This window comes from Abramis brama (assembly GCF_963993115.1).
Source record: "Abramis brama genome assembly, chromosome: 1".
NCBI classification, from domain to species: Eukaryota; Metazoa; Chordata; class Actinopteri; order Cypriniformes; family Leuciscidae; genus Abramis; species Abramis brama.
The window spans coordinates 33,513,072-33,531,032 of NC_139963.1; the positions used below are offsets into that span (position 1 = coordinate 33,513,072).

The 17,961-nt window shown below is 39.1% G+C and overlaps 2 protein-coding genes across 4 annotated transcripts in view; one reads left to right on the plus strand and one right to left on the minus strand.

Annotated features, from left to right (window-relative positions):
* Positions 1-307: 307 nt before the first annotated feature.
* Positions 308-7,754, plus strand: slc16a3a (solute carrier family 16 member 3a). Of its 2 annotated transcripts, XM_084127536.1 has the most exons (6): positions 308-442; positions 1,009-1,097; positions 3,278-3,514; positions 3,871-4,014; positions 4,091-4,879; positions 5,377-7,502. In XM_084127536.1, exons 3-6 carry the CDS (start codon positions 3,292-3,294, stop codon positions 5,727-5,729), a joined length of 1,509 nt encoding a protein of 502 aa, XP_083983662.1. In that variant the 5' UTR covers positions 308-442; positions 1,009-1,097; positions 3,278-3,291; the 3' UTR covers positions 5,730-7,502. The 2 variants fall into 2 exon arrangements, with proteins under 2 accessions (XP_083983662.1, XP_083983661.1); XM_084127535.1 differs by lacking the exon at positions 1,009-1,097 and having other exon boundaries at positions 322-442; positions 5,377-7,754.
* A 496-nt stretch (positions 7,755-8,250) lies between these two features.
* csnk1da (casein kinase 1, delta a) overlaps positions 8,251-17,961 on the minus strand; it is a 30,750-nt gene continuing 21,039 nt past the window's right edge. The window contains exons 8-10 of one of the 2 annotated variants that reach the window (XM_084127572.1): positions 15,981-16,093; positions 14,780-14,848; positions 8,251-10,336 (exon numbers count right to left, since the gene is read on the minus strand). In XM_084127572.1, coding sequence (XP_083983698.1) covers positions 14,816-14,848; positions 15,981-16,093 — 146 coding nt within the window. In that variant the 3' untranslated portion in view covers positions 8,251-10,336; positions 14,780-14,815. The remainder of the gene's footprint in view (positions 10,337-14,779; positions 14,849-15,980; positions 16,094-17,961) is intronic. The other variant, XM_084127571.1, reaches the window with a different exon arrangement.

Consider the following 17,961-nt stretch of genomic DNA (forward strand, 5'->3'; position numbering starts at 1 on the left):
AAAACAATAATTATGTGCACGGATAAATCATTTATAATAAACAGGCTACTGCATTAAAAATATTCATAAAAATGCATAAAAATAAATAGCCCTAATCCATAAAAATAAAAATCGTCTATTTTGATTTAAAGCTGCTCCAATATAATTTTTGAGAGAACAAAGTGAACATTTCAGATTTAAATTTCCAGTTTACACTCATAGGACTATTTCTTGTTCTGCAACTTTAATATTTTACAAAATACGGAACCTTAGATATGGCCAGGTTATTTTTACACAGTTGCACAAGACGCAGAAATGCTTACATCACACGCACGATTAGGTGAACATGACAACAGCAGACTCTAGGACCCAGTCCACAGCACACCGCCTAGTCGCGTTTCTCCTTCTTATTGTTCCGGTGATCAGAACTCAAATCTGAAGGTGGAAGAGAATCATTTGTTTAGTAAGTACCATTTACACTTCGTTTATATCCAGGAAACATATTATGGCAATTAAAGGATTTGGATAAACATGTTTTAGTGCTAAAGGCTGTTAATTAGCCTCTTCAGATAAAGATAAACATTTGCACAGATCTTGTAGGACCTCGTTGAAATGTTAATTTGATGTAGGTTAATGAAGCGGAGCTGATGTGATATGAAATTTAAATCTGCATATGTAGGCTATATTGATTATTAAAAAATCGACATTGCACATAAAGCCTCACTTCATAATAAGGCTATTGTAGATATAGATATCATGCATGATAAATGATGTACTGGGTATTTATGAACTTAAATATCCTTGCATCTCATTATAAATGTGGACTGCGCAAGAGCCTGTCCCGCATCCATGCAGCATCCCTTGATATTCCCCAAATAGCCTACAAACGTAACAGGTGACTCGGAAATACGTAGCTAAGAATTACGGAACACTGACGTTGTGAAAAGGCATCCAATGTTTAAAACAAAGAATAGTGTTATACTAGCTGATTTGGATACAATATTAAGTTATTAGAGGCTTGTTTTACAGAAATGCGTCGGACCAAGTAAAAGTGCCGCTATTGCGCATCTTACATTGTGCGTGACGAGGAAGGGCATTTAAGATACCATTTTAACCAGGTGAGTGCAGACGCGCAGACGCGTAGACAGGCAGTTCATTAGAGCCGAATCGAGGAATATTCTGAACAATAAAGCTGTGGCAATATAGTGTTAGTCATCACTGTAAAAAAGAAAGAAAGAAAAAGACACAAAAATTATAGGCTACATACATTTTAAATATACAAAGAAGCTCAGAGATGCATCACTCATCGAGATAACCTAATAAATGATAGTCTACTTTTTATCATTATATGCAAGACATAATAAAAATGTCATAAAAAGTCATAATAACATTTTCTCTAATTCATTTTTCAGTAGGCCTAGTAGGGCACCTGGCCATAAATTTGGGTAGGGCAGATTCTGAGTCTTAGCACTAGTTTATGATTAACATTTAGTAAGCTTTATATTCTAATTAATCGCTGAACACATCAGACGCACCTTTGGCAGAATTCTGATGTCCTTGCGTTATTCAGCCTGAGGGTGGCGCTCCAATGATGATTGACAGACGCACAGAATGTCATAATTACGGCGCACCAAAGCACCGCACAGACAAACGCCAACAAACAAGTTGGCAGTTGGATTTAGAAGTATGAAAAATAACTGTTCACACTGCCCCAACAGACAAAGTGAAATATTTAACATATATATAACAACTGCAAAGCGTCTAATTTGTAAACAAAATGATTTACATCCAGCATAAACTCCGGTATAATTTGCATATTTTGAAACTCTCAAGACAGATGTCACATCCCGAACCTTAAAGCGATTGGCTGCCGAACGCGTTTTTCGCTTGATAGTTGATAACTGCCCAACCATTTGTCATTCAGTCTTGTTCTGGAGCGAGGTTTACGTTAGGTCATGTTAAAGTAAGCGTGGCTGCCAGACATCTGCCCCAATGGCTTTCTATGAGAGCACGCTGCAGTTCCATTTTCACCACATTTACATTGGAAATTTGATGTGGCGCTGTAGAGCTGGAGGGCTCCGAGACCGGCTGCCCCGCTTATAGTAGGCTATCATAAATACATGCGTGTACACAGTAGCCTACACGTACGTCTGCATGATGTCTGTTAAAGATCACTTCATTTGGAAAGCATCTGCTGTTTACTAACATCTGATAGACGTCTTTAAGATCAGTTTCACATACATTCTAAATCATAAGCATCTTAAAGACATTTTCTAAACGTCTATTAGACATCTGACAGGAAACATCCTATAGATATAATTGCAGATGAGCAAACACTCTAAAAAAAAAATCTTCCAGTTGTAAACTCGCACATCAAATAGACGTCTCCGTGATGTACATGTGCTATCAGGGTGCGCTACATTTTAATATATGCTGCTCAGACATAATCCGAAAAATAATTGTTGCAGAATGCTGAACACATTTATAATTTATTATTAATTCAGTGCATATAGAGGTCTATGTGTGGATGAATATTTTGTTGGTCCCTTTCAGTGGAATTTCAGAAGAAAGAATAAAGCCATTAAGATGTTTGCATAGTGAAATAGTGAAATTATTATTTTTTACATCAAATTCTTTTTTTGGTGTGAAAATATGACCTGTGCATTTTATTAACAGCGTTGTGAGACCTGTACAAAACATTTTATTACTGCAAGGTTGCCCTTATGTGGAATATTTCTGTTAATCAGATTTTTTTTTAAATAAAGTATAATGAAGTAGGCCTATAATCAATGGGATTTATGTTAACTATATTATAGTCATGTATTTGACAGTAAGAGAATGGAATGTGCTCCAATATGCTGAGCTGAGCCTCTCGTTTTGACATTAGAGAAAATATGGGATGAGCTGAGACTTCTTGTTCCACTTAATAGGTTGGGGCCTAAACAGACTGGAGTCATAGCCAAAAATGTTAAAATGTTGATAAACAATAGTGGCATGTTAGAAATATACTGGCCACGCCTTAAGGGAGAGCATATGGAAAACTGTATATAAGAGTGTGTGCAAAGACAGACTATAGTTGCTCTGCAGACTTTATATCTCTGATGTCTTCTGGCATCAAAACCCAAGACTTCGAGAGTGATTCTTCACAGAGGCAGCAGAAGACACGACACAACTCGTCTGCTTTGTCATTTGACTGAATGGGATTTCTGGTATAGGGTCTTGAAGGCATTATTATTGACTTGCATACTACAACTTATTCCCCTAAGAACATGTGTGTGGTTGTCTGATCTTTCCACAGAGCAGTAGAGCATCATGGGTGGCGTGGCACTGGATGACGGAGGTTGTAGAGTGAAGGCCCCTGATGGTGGCTGGGGTTGGGCTGTGCTTTTTGGTTGCTTCATCATTACAGGTTTCTCCTACGCCTTTCCAAAGGCCGTCAGCGTTTTCTTCAAGGAGCTGATTAGAGAGTTTGGGGTGGGCTACAGTGACACAGCCTGGATCTCCTCCATCCTATTGGCTATGCTTTATGGCACTGGTATGTTCTTCACCACCAATCAAACAAAGTCTTAAAGGAATAGTTGACCCAAAAATGAAAATCCTGTCATTATTTACTCACCTTCATTTCATTTCAAACCTGTATGACTTTCTTCATGGGAACAGAATGTCTGAACTGTTTTTGTCCATGTAATGAAAGGCAAATGCGTATATAAAACAAGACTGGATCCCGTTGACTTTCACCGTATGGACAAAAAACACATTTCTTCAAAATATCTTCTTTTGTGTTCCATGTTTGGAACAGCATCTTTTTTGGGTGAACTATCCCATTAATGTCTTGTAAATTATTTCAAACCAGATTCAGACAGTTCAGATGTACATAATTACTCTTCGCAGGGCCTTTATGCAGCATTTTAGTGAATCGATTTGGGTGTCGTCCAGTGATGTTGGTGGGCGGCCTCTTTGCATCTTTGGGAATGATCTTGGCATCATTTGCCACGAGCATCATCCACATTTACTTGTGTATAGGAGTCATTACAGGTACTTAATTTACTTCGTTATTGAGTGACTGATGTCTATCCAGTGACATGTAAACATTTCTATCCTCTGATTCCAGGTCTTGGACTGGCTCTGAACTTTCAGCCGTCACTCATTATGCTGAATCGATATTTCAGTGAGAAGCGTCCGCTGGCTAACGGCCTGGCAGCGGCTGGGAGTCCGGTGGCTCTGTGTTGTCTGTCCCCTCTGGGGCAGATCCTTCAGTATGAATATGGCTGGAGAGGGGGCTTCCTCATCTTGGGAGGGATACTGCTGAACTGCTGTGCTTGTGGAGCTTTAATGAGGCCTTTACTCCCACCAAAGATGTCAGAGACCCCTGGAGTTGAAAACACACCGGATGATGGCGACAAGAAACCAAAACCCAAACCCAAGATGCTGGACTTCAGTGTTTTCAGAGACCGGGGCTTTGTCATTTACACCGTCGCTGCCTCCATTATGGTGCTTGGTTTGTTTGTGCCTCCAGTGTTTGTGGTGAGCTATGCCAAAGAGCTGGGAAACGAGGACACGAAATCCGCCCTACTGCTTACCATTCTGGGTTTCGTTGACATTTTTGCACGGCCCACGTGTGGCATCATCGCAGGACTCTCGTGGGTTCGTCCTCGCTGCGTCTACCTATTCAGTTTTGCTGTCTTATTCAATGGCATCACAGATCTTGTGGGCTCCTTGTCTAAAGACTACTCCTCTCTGGTGGTGTTCTGCATCTTTTTCGGCATCTCTTATGGCATGGTTGGTGCTTTGCAGTTTGAGGTCCTCATGGCTGTTGTGGGTACAGAGAAGTTCTCAAGCGCCATTGGTTTAGTTCTCCTGTTTGAAGCCATTGCTGTGCTGGTTGGACCTCCATCTGCTGGTAAGTGTTGAAATTTCATTTTAAACTAAAAATGGCTGATACTGTAGGTTAGCTTCCTCTTAAACTAAAGCAGGGTGAGAAATATAAAATGTGTTACTTTATATGTGAATTTAGTTTTTCGAAATAATTTGATTAGCTAAAAAGCTAATTATATGGCTATATATATATATATATATATATATATATATATATATATATAAGATATTAAAAAAACTATATTTCACAATATCACTGTTTTTACTGTATTTCTGATCATATATATCTTATATAAATTATTTATATAAGACAATTTCTAATTTTTTAGAATTATTTTTTTATGTGGACTAAAAGTTTTGTGCACTAAATCAGCCTTAACAAAAGCTGACAACTCACCAACTAGTCAGTTATGTTATGCATGTCATGTTTTAAACACCCCTAATCATTAAACCTTGATACACTTACTGTAATCTATTAAGAGTCTTTGAATGCCATTGAAACCTTGTTCTCACTTTGTTAAGGGCGCCTTTTGGACTTCACTAAGAATTACATGTATGTCTTCCTGCTGGCTGGGATTGAGGTTGTGTTGTCAGCTTTAGTGCTGGCCATATGCAACTTCCTGTTCATAAAAAAGAAGCCCGAGGCACCAGAGGCTGCAGTGGAGGCTGGAGAGACAGTCAAGGCAAAGAATCACTCCTGTACGCCACCCATAGAGGAGCCACACAAGACCAGTGGAAACTCAGAAAAGCCAAAGAATTTGGGTGATCCGAGACCTGAGAGTGTTGTGGAGGATTCAACAGAAGTGGAAACATTTCTTAAAGTTAAAGATGGGCAGAAGATGAACGTCACCTCTAGTCCAGAATCTGACCTCTGAAGGATATCAAGACTTTGCCCTTTTCTGCTTACGAAAAGGTTGGAGATTGAGAGTTGCAGTGTTAATGTGTGTCACTGTGTAGTCTGGTGTGATATCCTAATGTGTGTGCTGTGACAGATGAATATTTAATCAATAATAGAGGCCTACACTGCACTCATGCTGTTCAAAATATCGCATTTGCACTGCCACACAGAGATCTGGACAAGCCACTCTCTCTACGTCTGTAGCTCAAAACCACAGACATTTCTTTGACTTACACCTACGTTTACTAGGTTAAAGGTGCTGTAAGCTATTTTCTTATGGAATGGTTTGGAGAAAATTATTTTATCTACTGAAATGACTACTGAGATATCACAACGATCTCTGTGACAGACATAAACAGTAAAAGAAAAAAAAATGGCTCCGTTCAGACGCTTTTTTTAGCCAATCGGAATACGTTTGAAAGCGCTTTCTGCCGGTCAATCAGTCCATAAATGACAAACCGGACACTGAGAGTGTGATAGATTAACTTGGAAGAGCAGCTTTCATGAGTTTGGAGGGGTGCAAAACGTTTGCAATTTTGGCTTACACAGCTGAAAGTTCTAGAAGAACAAAAAGCGAAAGGAACAAAAAAGGACCAGGAACATAGTAAATATGAGTCAAGCTTTTAATTGCCCCTTTTAAATTTACGCAATACTTGAATATTGCCTGGTCACCATGGTTACACCAAAACTGCACGGTTTGAGAAAGAGGTAGGGACATTTAAAAAAATGTTCAAAAATGTGCACGGATAAACCATTAATAATAAATACTGCAATATTCCATAAAAAAAGAGAAATCTTTTGTTTTGATTTTATGGTGACTTAAATATCATTACAGCGCCTTTGACTAAGAAAACATCACATCATCACAAAACTCAAGTAGACCGCTATCACAGGAACATAAAGTCTTATCATACTCATAGATATCAGGAGAGACATCAGGTATCTGAACTTTCCACTTCTCACACAAAACGCTTTTGTAATAGTATGTCCCCATCTCTAAACAGTTATACTTTGGGACCTCATGCAATATGTGAACTGCTTTGTTTTTGTGCATTGTGAGCAGTACGGTCAACTGGCTTAAGTAGACATCTGAAAATGCCATGATTTCCAGCATAAAGATCAGTACTGTTATATTCCTTTAGTATTATTAGAACATTCCAGATAGAAAGATACTGTAATCCTGCTGGATTGGCACCTGCCACTTCACCTATTATTCTTTTGTATGTCTCAATGTCAAAGGACAGAAACAGGTCCGCTGAAAAGCTTATGTTAGTTCAATATCATTGTATTAGCCAGTATAAGATTGTACTGTGAATTCCTTTTCTGACACTGTACTTTTAACTTGTCACTGCTATGCTGAGATTGTCAGCGTAGTGAAGTAGAGAGCAGGTATCTCTGAATTTATGACTTCATTTGAAGAGTCCTTTAGCAATATTTGCATTTACCTGTTTTTTCTCCTACTCTGAATGTCTAACAAACCTGAGCTGTTCAATAGTTTAATCTCAACAAATTATTTATTTTTAATATTCACCAAAAATGAATGAAAACCTAAATGAAAAGTACTCAAAGTACTTAAATTGTTTCTTTTATTTTTAGAAAATGATGACAGAAAAGCATGCAGTGTGTCCCACTGTTTTGTTGTAATAGAAATGAGGTTTGACAGCACTGCCTAGTGGCATTAGTTCTAATTTTACACCAGCATCAGATCCACTACTGGTTAAACTACTTACCAGATTGAATATTTGTAATTAAAAAAAATAAAAATAATAATACATCTTCAGTGCAGCTATGAGAAATTTAGACTCAGTAACCCCAGAATCTGTCAAACTGCCCTTCCACTGTGCCTATCTGAGTCAGGCTGGGAAATATTTTGTATTTTTTCTTCTTTTTTTTTCTTCATTAGTTTAAATTTAAGAATGACTGCATTATTTGATAATGACCTCTCCTCTGTCTGCTGAAAACATAAACCCAAATCTGCTCAATAAATGTTGAATACACGTCAGTTGTCTTCAAATATTTCTTCACGGGCAAAACGAGCCATGTAACAGTTAGCCTAGCCTACTGTACAATGCCATTTTTTACCGCTTAACCATTTTATAGCGACACTAATCATTTACTCTCCCTCATGTCCTTCTGAACTCATAAGGCTTTCGTTCATCGTCGAAATACGTTGATATTTTTAATAAAACCTAATGGATTTTTGCCCCGCCATTAAAGTCTACGTAAGTTATACCACCACAACTTTTAGATACGTCTGAAGCTCTATGTTCGCTGATCAATCGATCACGCACAACTGCTCGAATCATAAGGTTCACTTGTGCTATCTCTTTATTAACTTTTTGAAGTGTTTAACGTTTGTTTTACACACTCAATTTCCCAGGTTTTATTATAAATATCTTAATTTATGTTTCGAAGACGAACAAAAGTCGTTGGGAACGACATGAGAGCGGGAACATTAACATTTTTAATAGGGGGAGAGTAAGAAAAACAAATACAACTTACAAGTACTTAATTTATTTACACATTTTAAAATACACAAATACAGTGGCAATACAAATGAGGAAAAAAAATCTTCCAGGGAAGGAAGATTTCTATAATTCCACCTGATACAGCACAGTGTGATGCAGAAGGACTGGCCAAGCAGTCGTGTGTAGAATGAACCAGAAAAATGAAATAGAGAAATCCATAATAGCTCGATCCCGACAAAGTGTACTTGTGCCTACATTTAAACACCACCAGTACTGGAGCGGCTGTTTCTGTGAGACCACCAGTGGAGAGAAAATTACTAACTTATCAAATCTAGAACGGAACAAAGTCCCTCTCACCTCTCTAAGCACTAGCCTTTTCCCCAAACTCACGATACACACACACAGACAGTGGCTATGAAAAAAATGGTACTTTGCCATCACTAGAAACATCCTATATACATGACAACAGAATTTTCAGAGTTTCACCACTAGACCCCCCACCCCATGACTACAGAAAAAGCCTACGCTCTACTATGCTGAATGATATGGACAGGCAAGCTCACCTTCCATGTCCTCCGTGACTTATAGCACCAGTAAGTCAAGGGACCACACTTCTGAAACGAGGGAAAAGTAGTACTAAAAGCATTGGTAATACTCAGTAAATAAAGTTGAAGAAAAACAAAAACCTGCATCTCAACTGTTAAAAAGTTTCAGTCAAAAGAAAATCAAAAAGAAATCAGGCATGGCTTAAATGATGGCTGGTGTTCTCTCATTGAGACAAGCTGGCATTCCAAAACCAAACACAAAAGTGAAAAGAAAAAGTGCCAGTTTGTTTCAACATATTCCCAAAACCTGTCAGATTACCAGGAGTTTTTCTAAGTTTATACCCTCTGGTTAGAAAAACGAAGCCCTTTTCTCATTATTAGACTTCCTAATCTGCTATAAATATATTTTCGTGACACTGTCCAACAGTCTTGTCCCAACCACGTGTGCCTGTGTTACTGTAAAAGCACTAAGCTCAGTTCAGGGGGTAAAAAAAAGAAACAAACAGCAACATTAATAACATCAACAACTCTACAATACAGGCATTTCACAGCTTTTGAGAAACAAAAGAAAAGCTTAAGGGAATGCGATAAAAAAAAAAAAAAAGAAGACCAAAACTAGAGTTGATAAAGAGGGCCAGGTTGCTTGGTGCAAAGAAAATTAAAAATAATCTAAAAAGCTGTGTCGGTATAAAGGTGGTACTGTGGGAACAACTATTCGAACCATTGCTGTATGATTCTCCACCTGGCCTTCCGCATAATAAACTACAAAAAAAGACATAAAAGTGACACTGTCTTCATCCTGCCACATTAACGAACAGGCTTTCAAACAATTCTATTCAATTCAATGCACGTTTAATTAAGCTTAACGCTGTTAAATGAACAAAAAGATAAGATTCATCTGCAAAAGACTGTAGCCAGTGTGAAATCAATTTAATCTCTGTTGTACATAAACAAGAAGACAAAAATAAAATGTTACGGTAAGCAAAACGTCAATGGCTATCAGTACAGCTGCATTCCAAGCTGTGTAAAAGTAATTTTTTTTGCAACAGGAGAGGGTGAGCCACACTATCAGAGCCATTATACATGGCTTTAGCCAAGACGCTCTGCTTTGCCAAGAGGCCTCTGGACGGCCCTCTCCTCCTGGTGTGTGTCAGAGGGCCAAAGGCAGCGATGACTGAGAATCACGCCCCCCGCCCCTCCCACCTTGCCAGCGATTGTCTGGCAGAAAGTGATGTTAACAAGCACAACTGATGTGCCTTTTTGGAGTTAGAGTAGGTGTGGATGTGAGGAAATGTTTGTGGTGTATGTGACAAAAGAAGAAAAGAAAACCAAAAACTGTCCATCTCTCAAGTTTTGTGTGACTCTCAAGTGTGTTTAATTGCATTAAGAGGAAGGAGGAAATGAAGTCTCTGTTTCGATTTGATTTGCTGAGGTTGATTTCACATGGTTAGAGGCTGCTGGAGAAGCCCTAGTGCAGATCAGGGCCGTGGTTGGTCTGCTCTTGAGGCGTGTGGAGGGTCTCATCGAGGTACGGCAGACTGCAGGCCGCTTGGGGTGACGCGAGAAAGAGCCTGGGGGTGGAGAGGAGAGACAGACACGTCAGTTTAGAAGCGCCACATGATGCAAAAGCAAACTGCTGCCGAGAATATCTCAGTAGCTTCCTGAGACTTTTTTTTTTTAACAGCCCAATTAAAAAAATTAGGCTGTTCACACAGTCAGTGTTTGGGAGTGACAACTGTTTTTGGCGTGATGTCAAAAAGACTTGACGTCTTTATGGGCGTCACACCAAATCCCTTCTCTAACTCTTGAATAATGCCTGTAACCACAGCAACAGATAATAATAGTAAATAAAGAAATTGAACTTGAATCAGATACACTACTGTTCAAACGTGGTGCTCAAGAAACATTATCATCAATGTTTAAAATAGTTGTGCAGCATGATATTTTGTTTTATCAGTATTCTTCGATGAACGACAGCATTTATTTGAAATATAATTTTTTGGGAACAATATAAATTCCTTTAGTGTCACTTTTGATACATTTTCCTTGAGTCCTTGCTGAATAAAAGTTTGAAATTTCTTTACAAAAGAAAAAGGCAGTGTACTTCAAGTCAATAATATGACATTAGCGGTCAACTGTGGTTCTGTTCATACAGCATATCAACTTAAAAAGCTCTATGAATTTGGTTGTGCCGTACAAATATTTCAGATTGTCCATATTTAAGATAGTATTTGGTTATAGAATATAAAATTCACTTTCTTTCATAAGCTGTGCATGAATGAATCATATTTAACACTGCAAACAGGACTGACAACTATATCATTCTGCTGTGTGAACATAGTATTAGCCATTGTTCCCCTATTCCCATGAGTCATCTCAGTCTATGTCATGGGAATGTGTAGGATACCACTGACTTAAAATCACGGCTCTGAGACCCCCCGTTTACAGTCTGGTATAAAGATCAGAATCGTGCGCAACCTCAAAGGACCGCCTATTCACATGTCAATCAACCACAGCACTGAAACAAAAGTTTAAAACTTTGCTGATTATATATATGACTTGTAAGCAAAAATAAAAAGTGCACTTAAAACATGCACAATACTTTTATTTTTTAAAATTTCAGAGACAGATTTCACTTAATGCCAGGTGTAAATTCAGTGCTCAGAATCACCATTTTCAGATTCATGATGTCATGCTTTCAGTTTCATCATGAATTTTAGCTTTGTGCCCTTGGGATTAAAGGTTGTAATCAGATTTGTTTTCCAGTTTTGCTCGACAACACTAAGCCTGGGTCAATTTAACTTCGCAAAAATATACAGTTCTTACTAGTGATGCACCAAAATGAATTTAACGAAAATTCTGCCAAAAACTGAAACCCAAATTAAAGTTTATTTAATAATAACATTTATTTAATAAATCAACACTCAACACTGGATACAGCAATCTGTCACTCAACATTAAAGAGCGTCAAAACGACATTTGTTTGAATTTTGTTATAAAATTGACCATTCAAAAGCTCTGACTTTGTTTCATATCAGCAGTAACAAAGCTTGCAATTATTGGATGGTAGGTGTGCTACAATTAGGCTAATTTAGTGTTTATGCATCAACTAAAAAAATAGCAAGGACTAAAACATCTCGGTTCATTAAAATGACGATCAATTAAAAACGAGAAATCAATATCGTCAACCCCAGCCCAAGATAACATGTTTTCATATTGTAGCTTATCCATGCTGTGTGCACAAGATAATTGAACCATTGTTTTGTTCAACGATTTCAGCCTTCAACTGTAAATTAGTTTGGTGCATCGCTAGTTCTTACGGGGGTTTAACTGTCCGAGTCCTAAATATTTTAGGTGGTCCGGGGGCCATCCTCTGAGCTCCCCCATGGCCTGCCCCAGCAGAGGGCATATGGCAGGAGTGGGGGGGAACAAGGTTTATAACACCAAACACAAAGGAGGGGAAAAACAATACACTTGTATTGTTGATTTCCGCTGGAGAACACAAATGGCGGGCAATTTCACGAATGGGGGAGGGGCGACAGCTAATTGTGTCTTGAGGATAAAATCTGAGGTGATTAATTAGGTGGCGATACATTTTTCATGATCCTTCGTCAAATGCATGGCAGTGCAGGGGGCCCACCAGGACTCTGGGGCCAATCATGTGATGGTTGCTCTCAAAAGGGCGGGGGAGAATCGGTCTCTGACATTACAGAGGGAACAAAAGAGCTGCAGAGGTGAGCCGTTCAGCAAATCTGAGACTACAAGTGAACATTTCATTCAGGGCACAAACAATAAATGAAGTGGTGGCAGTTTTCTGTAAACTGAGGTCATGAGCAGCAGTTTTACACTTTTTTACAAACAATTTGTTGTTTTGTCGTTAGTGAAAATCAATATTGACCTTGTATTTGAAAAAGGATCCTCATATAAAAACAATACTAAAATTCAGAGTAAGTTCATTCACATTTGGAGATCGACTATCTTAAGCAGTGCGAACTGCGCTCTCCATGATGACGAGGAAGTATCAGCAAATAATTTATTGATTTCTAGCCCTTTGGTACCGAAATTGGTACCAAGAACCGTGGATTTTCACTGGTATTGGTACCGAATACTGACATTTTGGTACCGTCACAACACTACAGGGCACAAACAATAAATGAAGTGGTGGCAGTTTTCTGTAAACTGAGGTCATGAGCAGCAGTTTTACACTTTTTTTACAAACAATTGAAAGCAAAAAGGCTTGTAAGTATAAAGCTGCATTGATATGTGGGCACAGGAGCACAGTCTGGATGGTCACACTGCATGCCAGAGACGAGCACTGGGGGTTAAAAGAGTGAGACAGAGAGAGGCATCCACACCCAGGCAACTAGAGGTTACTGACACATCACAGAGTTGAGTGTAGAAACACACAGTCACAGGCAGAGAGCGCTGCACAGCACACAATCAACAGCGCTCTGCTGCATGGCATTTGTGCTTCCTTTCTGCTTCAGCGACTGATTTTTGATCAGCGCTCCAAACACCAGATTAAAATAATCAATTATTGGGTTTTCTAAATACAGCTGAGTACATGGTGATCATGTGTAGGCTGCTAGCAGTTGTTCAGGAAAGTGGGGACTTATGGGCTTGTGGGCATACGTGCATATGGGAATTTAGTACTTTTGCACAAAATGAAAGCTCTTATAACTCTTGATCTGATCAAATTTGAGCACCGGGGTATGGAGATATCTCAGCCAGACATTTACGTGACTAAAAGGGAGGATAATAGTGCAATTGCATACTCAAACCCATCAAGGGTTTTTTTCCAGCAGGGAAATATTTCTGGAGCATCAGAGACTGAAGCTTTGGCACATTTTTTGTAAAAAAAAAAAAAAAGCAACAGCCCAACAGTTCAGTTCAGTTAAAAATGGCTCTGAGGATCACAGTACTGTCCATCTGTGAGTAACGCATCACATCATCTGGTGTTATGAATTACTTTCTCTGCAAGGATTAAAAATACCATTCGAGTCATTAGACTGGGGCGTGAGGTCATAAACCGCTAACCGGGATGAAGCCGGAATCAAGTACGCAAGCATCCCAGCTATGAATACTAGTGGTTTCGGTGTAGAACAGTGATCGCCCACTTTTTCAATGGCCCTGGTTCCCAGAAGCATTTTTCCCATTCATTTTCCCTATAGTCATCTCAAACAAATTCCTCAATTGCGAGTCTAAGCTGCAAACCAAACCAATCAACCAGCTTCGAGAAGAACCAGGTCTGCCACGATACAAGATTTTTTACTACACTTTTATCGTGCACAAAATAAATCACAATAACGATTTTATGGTGATAGCTATACAAATAAAAACAATAATAATACTAACATCGGTCAAAGACATCTTTAACTATTTTGTTCTTTATTTTTTGGCCAATGAATCACACTCAAAATACAAGTGTAAGGAGGTGGAGAGAGAGTTTGTAATGTAAAATGAATGAACAATATAAAACTACTGAGACATAAAAACAATATTTGGTGAAAGCAAAATACCAAAAATCCTAAACAATATTTTGTTTGAATAGAAGTCAATGAAGTTATCCTCAGTTATCCTGAAGAAAGCTTTTTTTTTGTGCAGAAACTTGTGTAATATCAGAAAGTGACCGCCTGGGTGCTAATCTTCAACAATGTTTGCACAACATTCTTTTGATAATATTCACAAGAGGATCTCAGAACTGATGGTAGATTTATGTTTCTCTATTGAGAAAATGAACAGGGATTTTACTTCTGGTGCCCAAATTTGGCTCATTTTTGAATAACACCATGTTATTTTTCAATGAGACACTTAAACAGCATTTGCTAAAGATCTGCCTGTTTCATCTGAATTACATTTGGGAATGAAGTAGTGAATTCTCTCTTCATTCTGTGTGAGTGATGTGCTGCATAACAGCCGTACAGCAGTGATGTGGGACAGGGAGCATATTACTCAATGCAGGGAAGGTTAAAAAAAAAAGGAAAAAAAAGCCATTGTACCCAACTGTCACTCACCCAATGCTGCCTCTCATACCAGAACATGGCGAGCATCTACTTGCCGTGGTGATCATAGGGAATGCTATTCTGAAGTGGGTGGGTGGGTGGAGGGGGGAAACATATTTGTGAAGAAAATCAACAACGTAGTAAAACGCAAAAATGCGGATCTTAAAAAAGCGTTAACATAGCAAATATTCAAATATACCAGAGACTCTATAGACAGAATAAAGACTCTGTGCAGCATGTCAAGAATGTGTGACAAGTTTTAAAACAACTCTATGCAAATAAGACCTGAAATATGTGGCAGTGGTTGGTTACACAATACAGGGCTCAACAACAAGGATGGCCCAATGGCCCAGTGCTTGAGTTTCAACCATCCTTGCAATTTTAATTTATGTACGTCAGATGCTTTGCAAATGTAAAATTTTGGTGTTCTGTGATGTTTTGAACAATGTTGTTTTGCAAATTTAACTGATGTAAATATGTCAGCAACGCAACATTTTTTAAACTGGCAAATTTTTCACTGAATAATTTTCAAAAACACTTATGAAGTTTTAGCAGTACTTTTTTTTTTTTTTTACATATATAGCTGGGGAAAAAATCTTATTACAACAAAAAAAAATTTGGAAATCTTTTTTTTTTTTTTTACAATCATAAAAAACCCCCATAATAATAATAATAATAATAACTAGAAGAAAAAAATAGTATTGTTGAGCCCAGCAATATCAATAATAGACATATTTCATAATAAAAACAACGTATACAAATAATAATATTTAATATGATAATAAAATTTAGTAGAATGGGAATGGAGATGAATTTCTATTTCCTTAATCTTTAAATCCTACCAGGTTATTTATCAAGGTAAATTACAGTTTGACTTACTTTTTTGTAGATGTCTTCTACATCTATTCACATAAATGTCTATTTCACTGTTGAACGATTTCTAGATAAGCTATACAGCATATATAGCCCAAAAACACCTCTCAGTGCTTTCATAATAGAGAACTCTTTCATGGCTATCAGTCTGTATCATTATCCCCTTTGCCTCTTTGCAGGAAAACAATTTAGGAGAAGTTTGTTTATAAAGCTCTTCTAACCAAACCGAAGAAATAAAGACAGGGCCATTTAAGAGCAGCAGAGCTGGGGCCAGAGACAGACACTGCAGCCAAACACACAGGCAATGGTGGGTGAGTATTTCATGTCATAAAGTTGGTACCTGTGATGTGGACATGCGCGAGGTGTCCTGTCGGCCAGTTAGATCAGAGGAGGAAATGTTGACAGGGGCTCCACGGTGCAATCTCATACTGACCTTCCTCTCTCGCTCCATTCCTGGCAAAAAGAGAAGGAGGAAGACGTGTCACCAAAAGTATGGAAAAAATTTAATAAAAAACACATTGGGTCATGTTAACCTAAACAAAAAGCCTTCTGTTTTCCAATGTCTAAACCACAAATTACACCAAACTGGAAAAATTGCACTGTGCTGATCTTACGGCTCCACTGAGAATAAGCCTTTGAATTTAAGAAACTGAAGTTTCCTAGGACTCTGGTAAAGGTGGCATATGTTGGGGTCTATGAATTTTTGCACCTAACTCCTTGAAGCTCTGCTAATTGAGACCATACACTTAAAGGCTGCTAACTAATGCTAAGAAGACCAGTGCAAGGGTCACTGTTTAAGTGTCTTGTAGGAAAAATGTTTGTACCTCCACACTTTGATAAAGCAAACGCTTGTAAATTTAAGTCATGTTTAGCAAACATCCTGCTGAGCTTAGTAGCTTATAACCCTTTAACCACTTCCTTTCAGCTAAGATGACATCAAATGAGAGAAAAAAAAAAAAAGATCAAATCTACTGAATTCTACGAGAATTCGCCCGCCAATGGCGTTCAAGCGCGCAAAATCTTTTCCTTCAGCTACAGGAAGACAGCTCGCTGTTGACGTACACACTCCTCAGGGTCGGAGCCCAAAAGGATTGCCGCTCTCCTGTAGCGTTCCGGCGAGTATGACATTTTCTTCAAGATGCCTCCTGGACCGCGGCGCTTCTGCTTGGACGATGCCCTTAAGGAGCAGCGCTGAGCGAGTCTGTCTGAACAAACGACAGGAAACCTTCAGGACAATACTGTGTTGCTTGCCCTGCCTTAGAGCAGCGCTGAGCCGTGGTCTATACCTGCAATGGCCTGCCAGTTTCGTGCTTTCGGTGATTAATTAACATCACTTATCTCCTAGTCTTGCTATTGACTATGACATGGGCTCACAGTTGTCACCGCTGACGCTGTGCTCATGAACATACTGATGTGTTTTTTTGTTGTTTTGTTGCCCTGTATCCTTAAGTGCAACCGGCTAATCCGATCTAACTGCGCATATTCACAGTTGTCCTCGCTACGGCTGCTGACGCTGTGCTCATGTACATACTTATATGCGATTACTGCTGTTATGCTGCCCCGTAATCATTGCAGCCTGATATTCTAGCTGATATGCAAATTCGGGTGTACTCGAGCTGAGCAGCTCATTGGTCTGGCCCTGCCTATCAGCTGTGAGCACTCCTAGAGGAACGACACTGTTGGCTATGGTTCTACTCTGTGATTGGTTTAGCCTTAGCCCGGTATCTTCGGCCTGATCTTCACCTCTCACAAGGCAGGATTTTCTATTCCCGCAGCGTCAAGCTGACACGATAAAGTGACCGTTCTCGAAGGAAATGTCTCTGGTTACTGTCGTAACCCTGTTTCCCTGAGAAACGGCGTGAACGCCATTATTGCTTCTATGATAAGTGCTTCTATGATAAGTGCTCTGGCTGTGCTGTGGCTGTGCTGCTGCATTGTGACGAAGTGTGTGCGTATGCTATACCACTACTTACGCTGGTGCTAAGAAAAATTCTTGACTTCTATGTTGAACACCGGCTGGTCAGGTAGACACTGCCGCCTTCTGTGCGAATGGTCACCCTCGTGGTTATATCTATCCGCAGTGCTGTTGTACACATTCATGGTGTAAAGCACAGACAAGGAATCTGTCATCATTTATGGTTTCTCCCACACAGGTGGTAACCTATGCGGAAAACCTATGCCAGGTGGGCTATCAGGCACCTTGCATGTTGCTATGGCCTATACGGTGTTTATAACCTGGATGTTCCTGGCAATACATGTGTTGTCCGTAATGGCACCAGTACTTCTGCTGCCTTCGGGTTTCATATGCATGGTGTTACCAA

Excerpts from the sequence above, each read along its gene's own strand:
- slc16a3a (XM_084127536.1), top strand. The coding sequence starts at position 3,292 with ATGGGTGGCGTGGCACTGGATGACGGAGGTTGTAGAGTGAAGGCCCCT. Across the intron at positions 4,015-4,090 it reads GTGTATAGGAGTCATTACAG|GTCTTGGACTGGCTCTGAAC; the intron begins GTACTTAATTTA and ends CTCTGATTCCAG. Across the intron at positions 4,880-5,376 it reads GGTTGGACCTCCATCTGCTG|GGCGCCTTTTGGACTTCACT; the intron begins GTAAGTGTTGAA and ends CACTTTGTTAAG.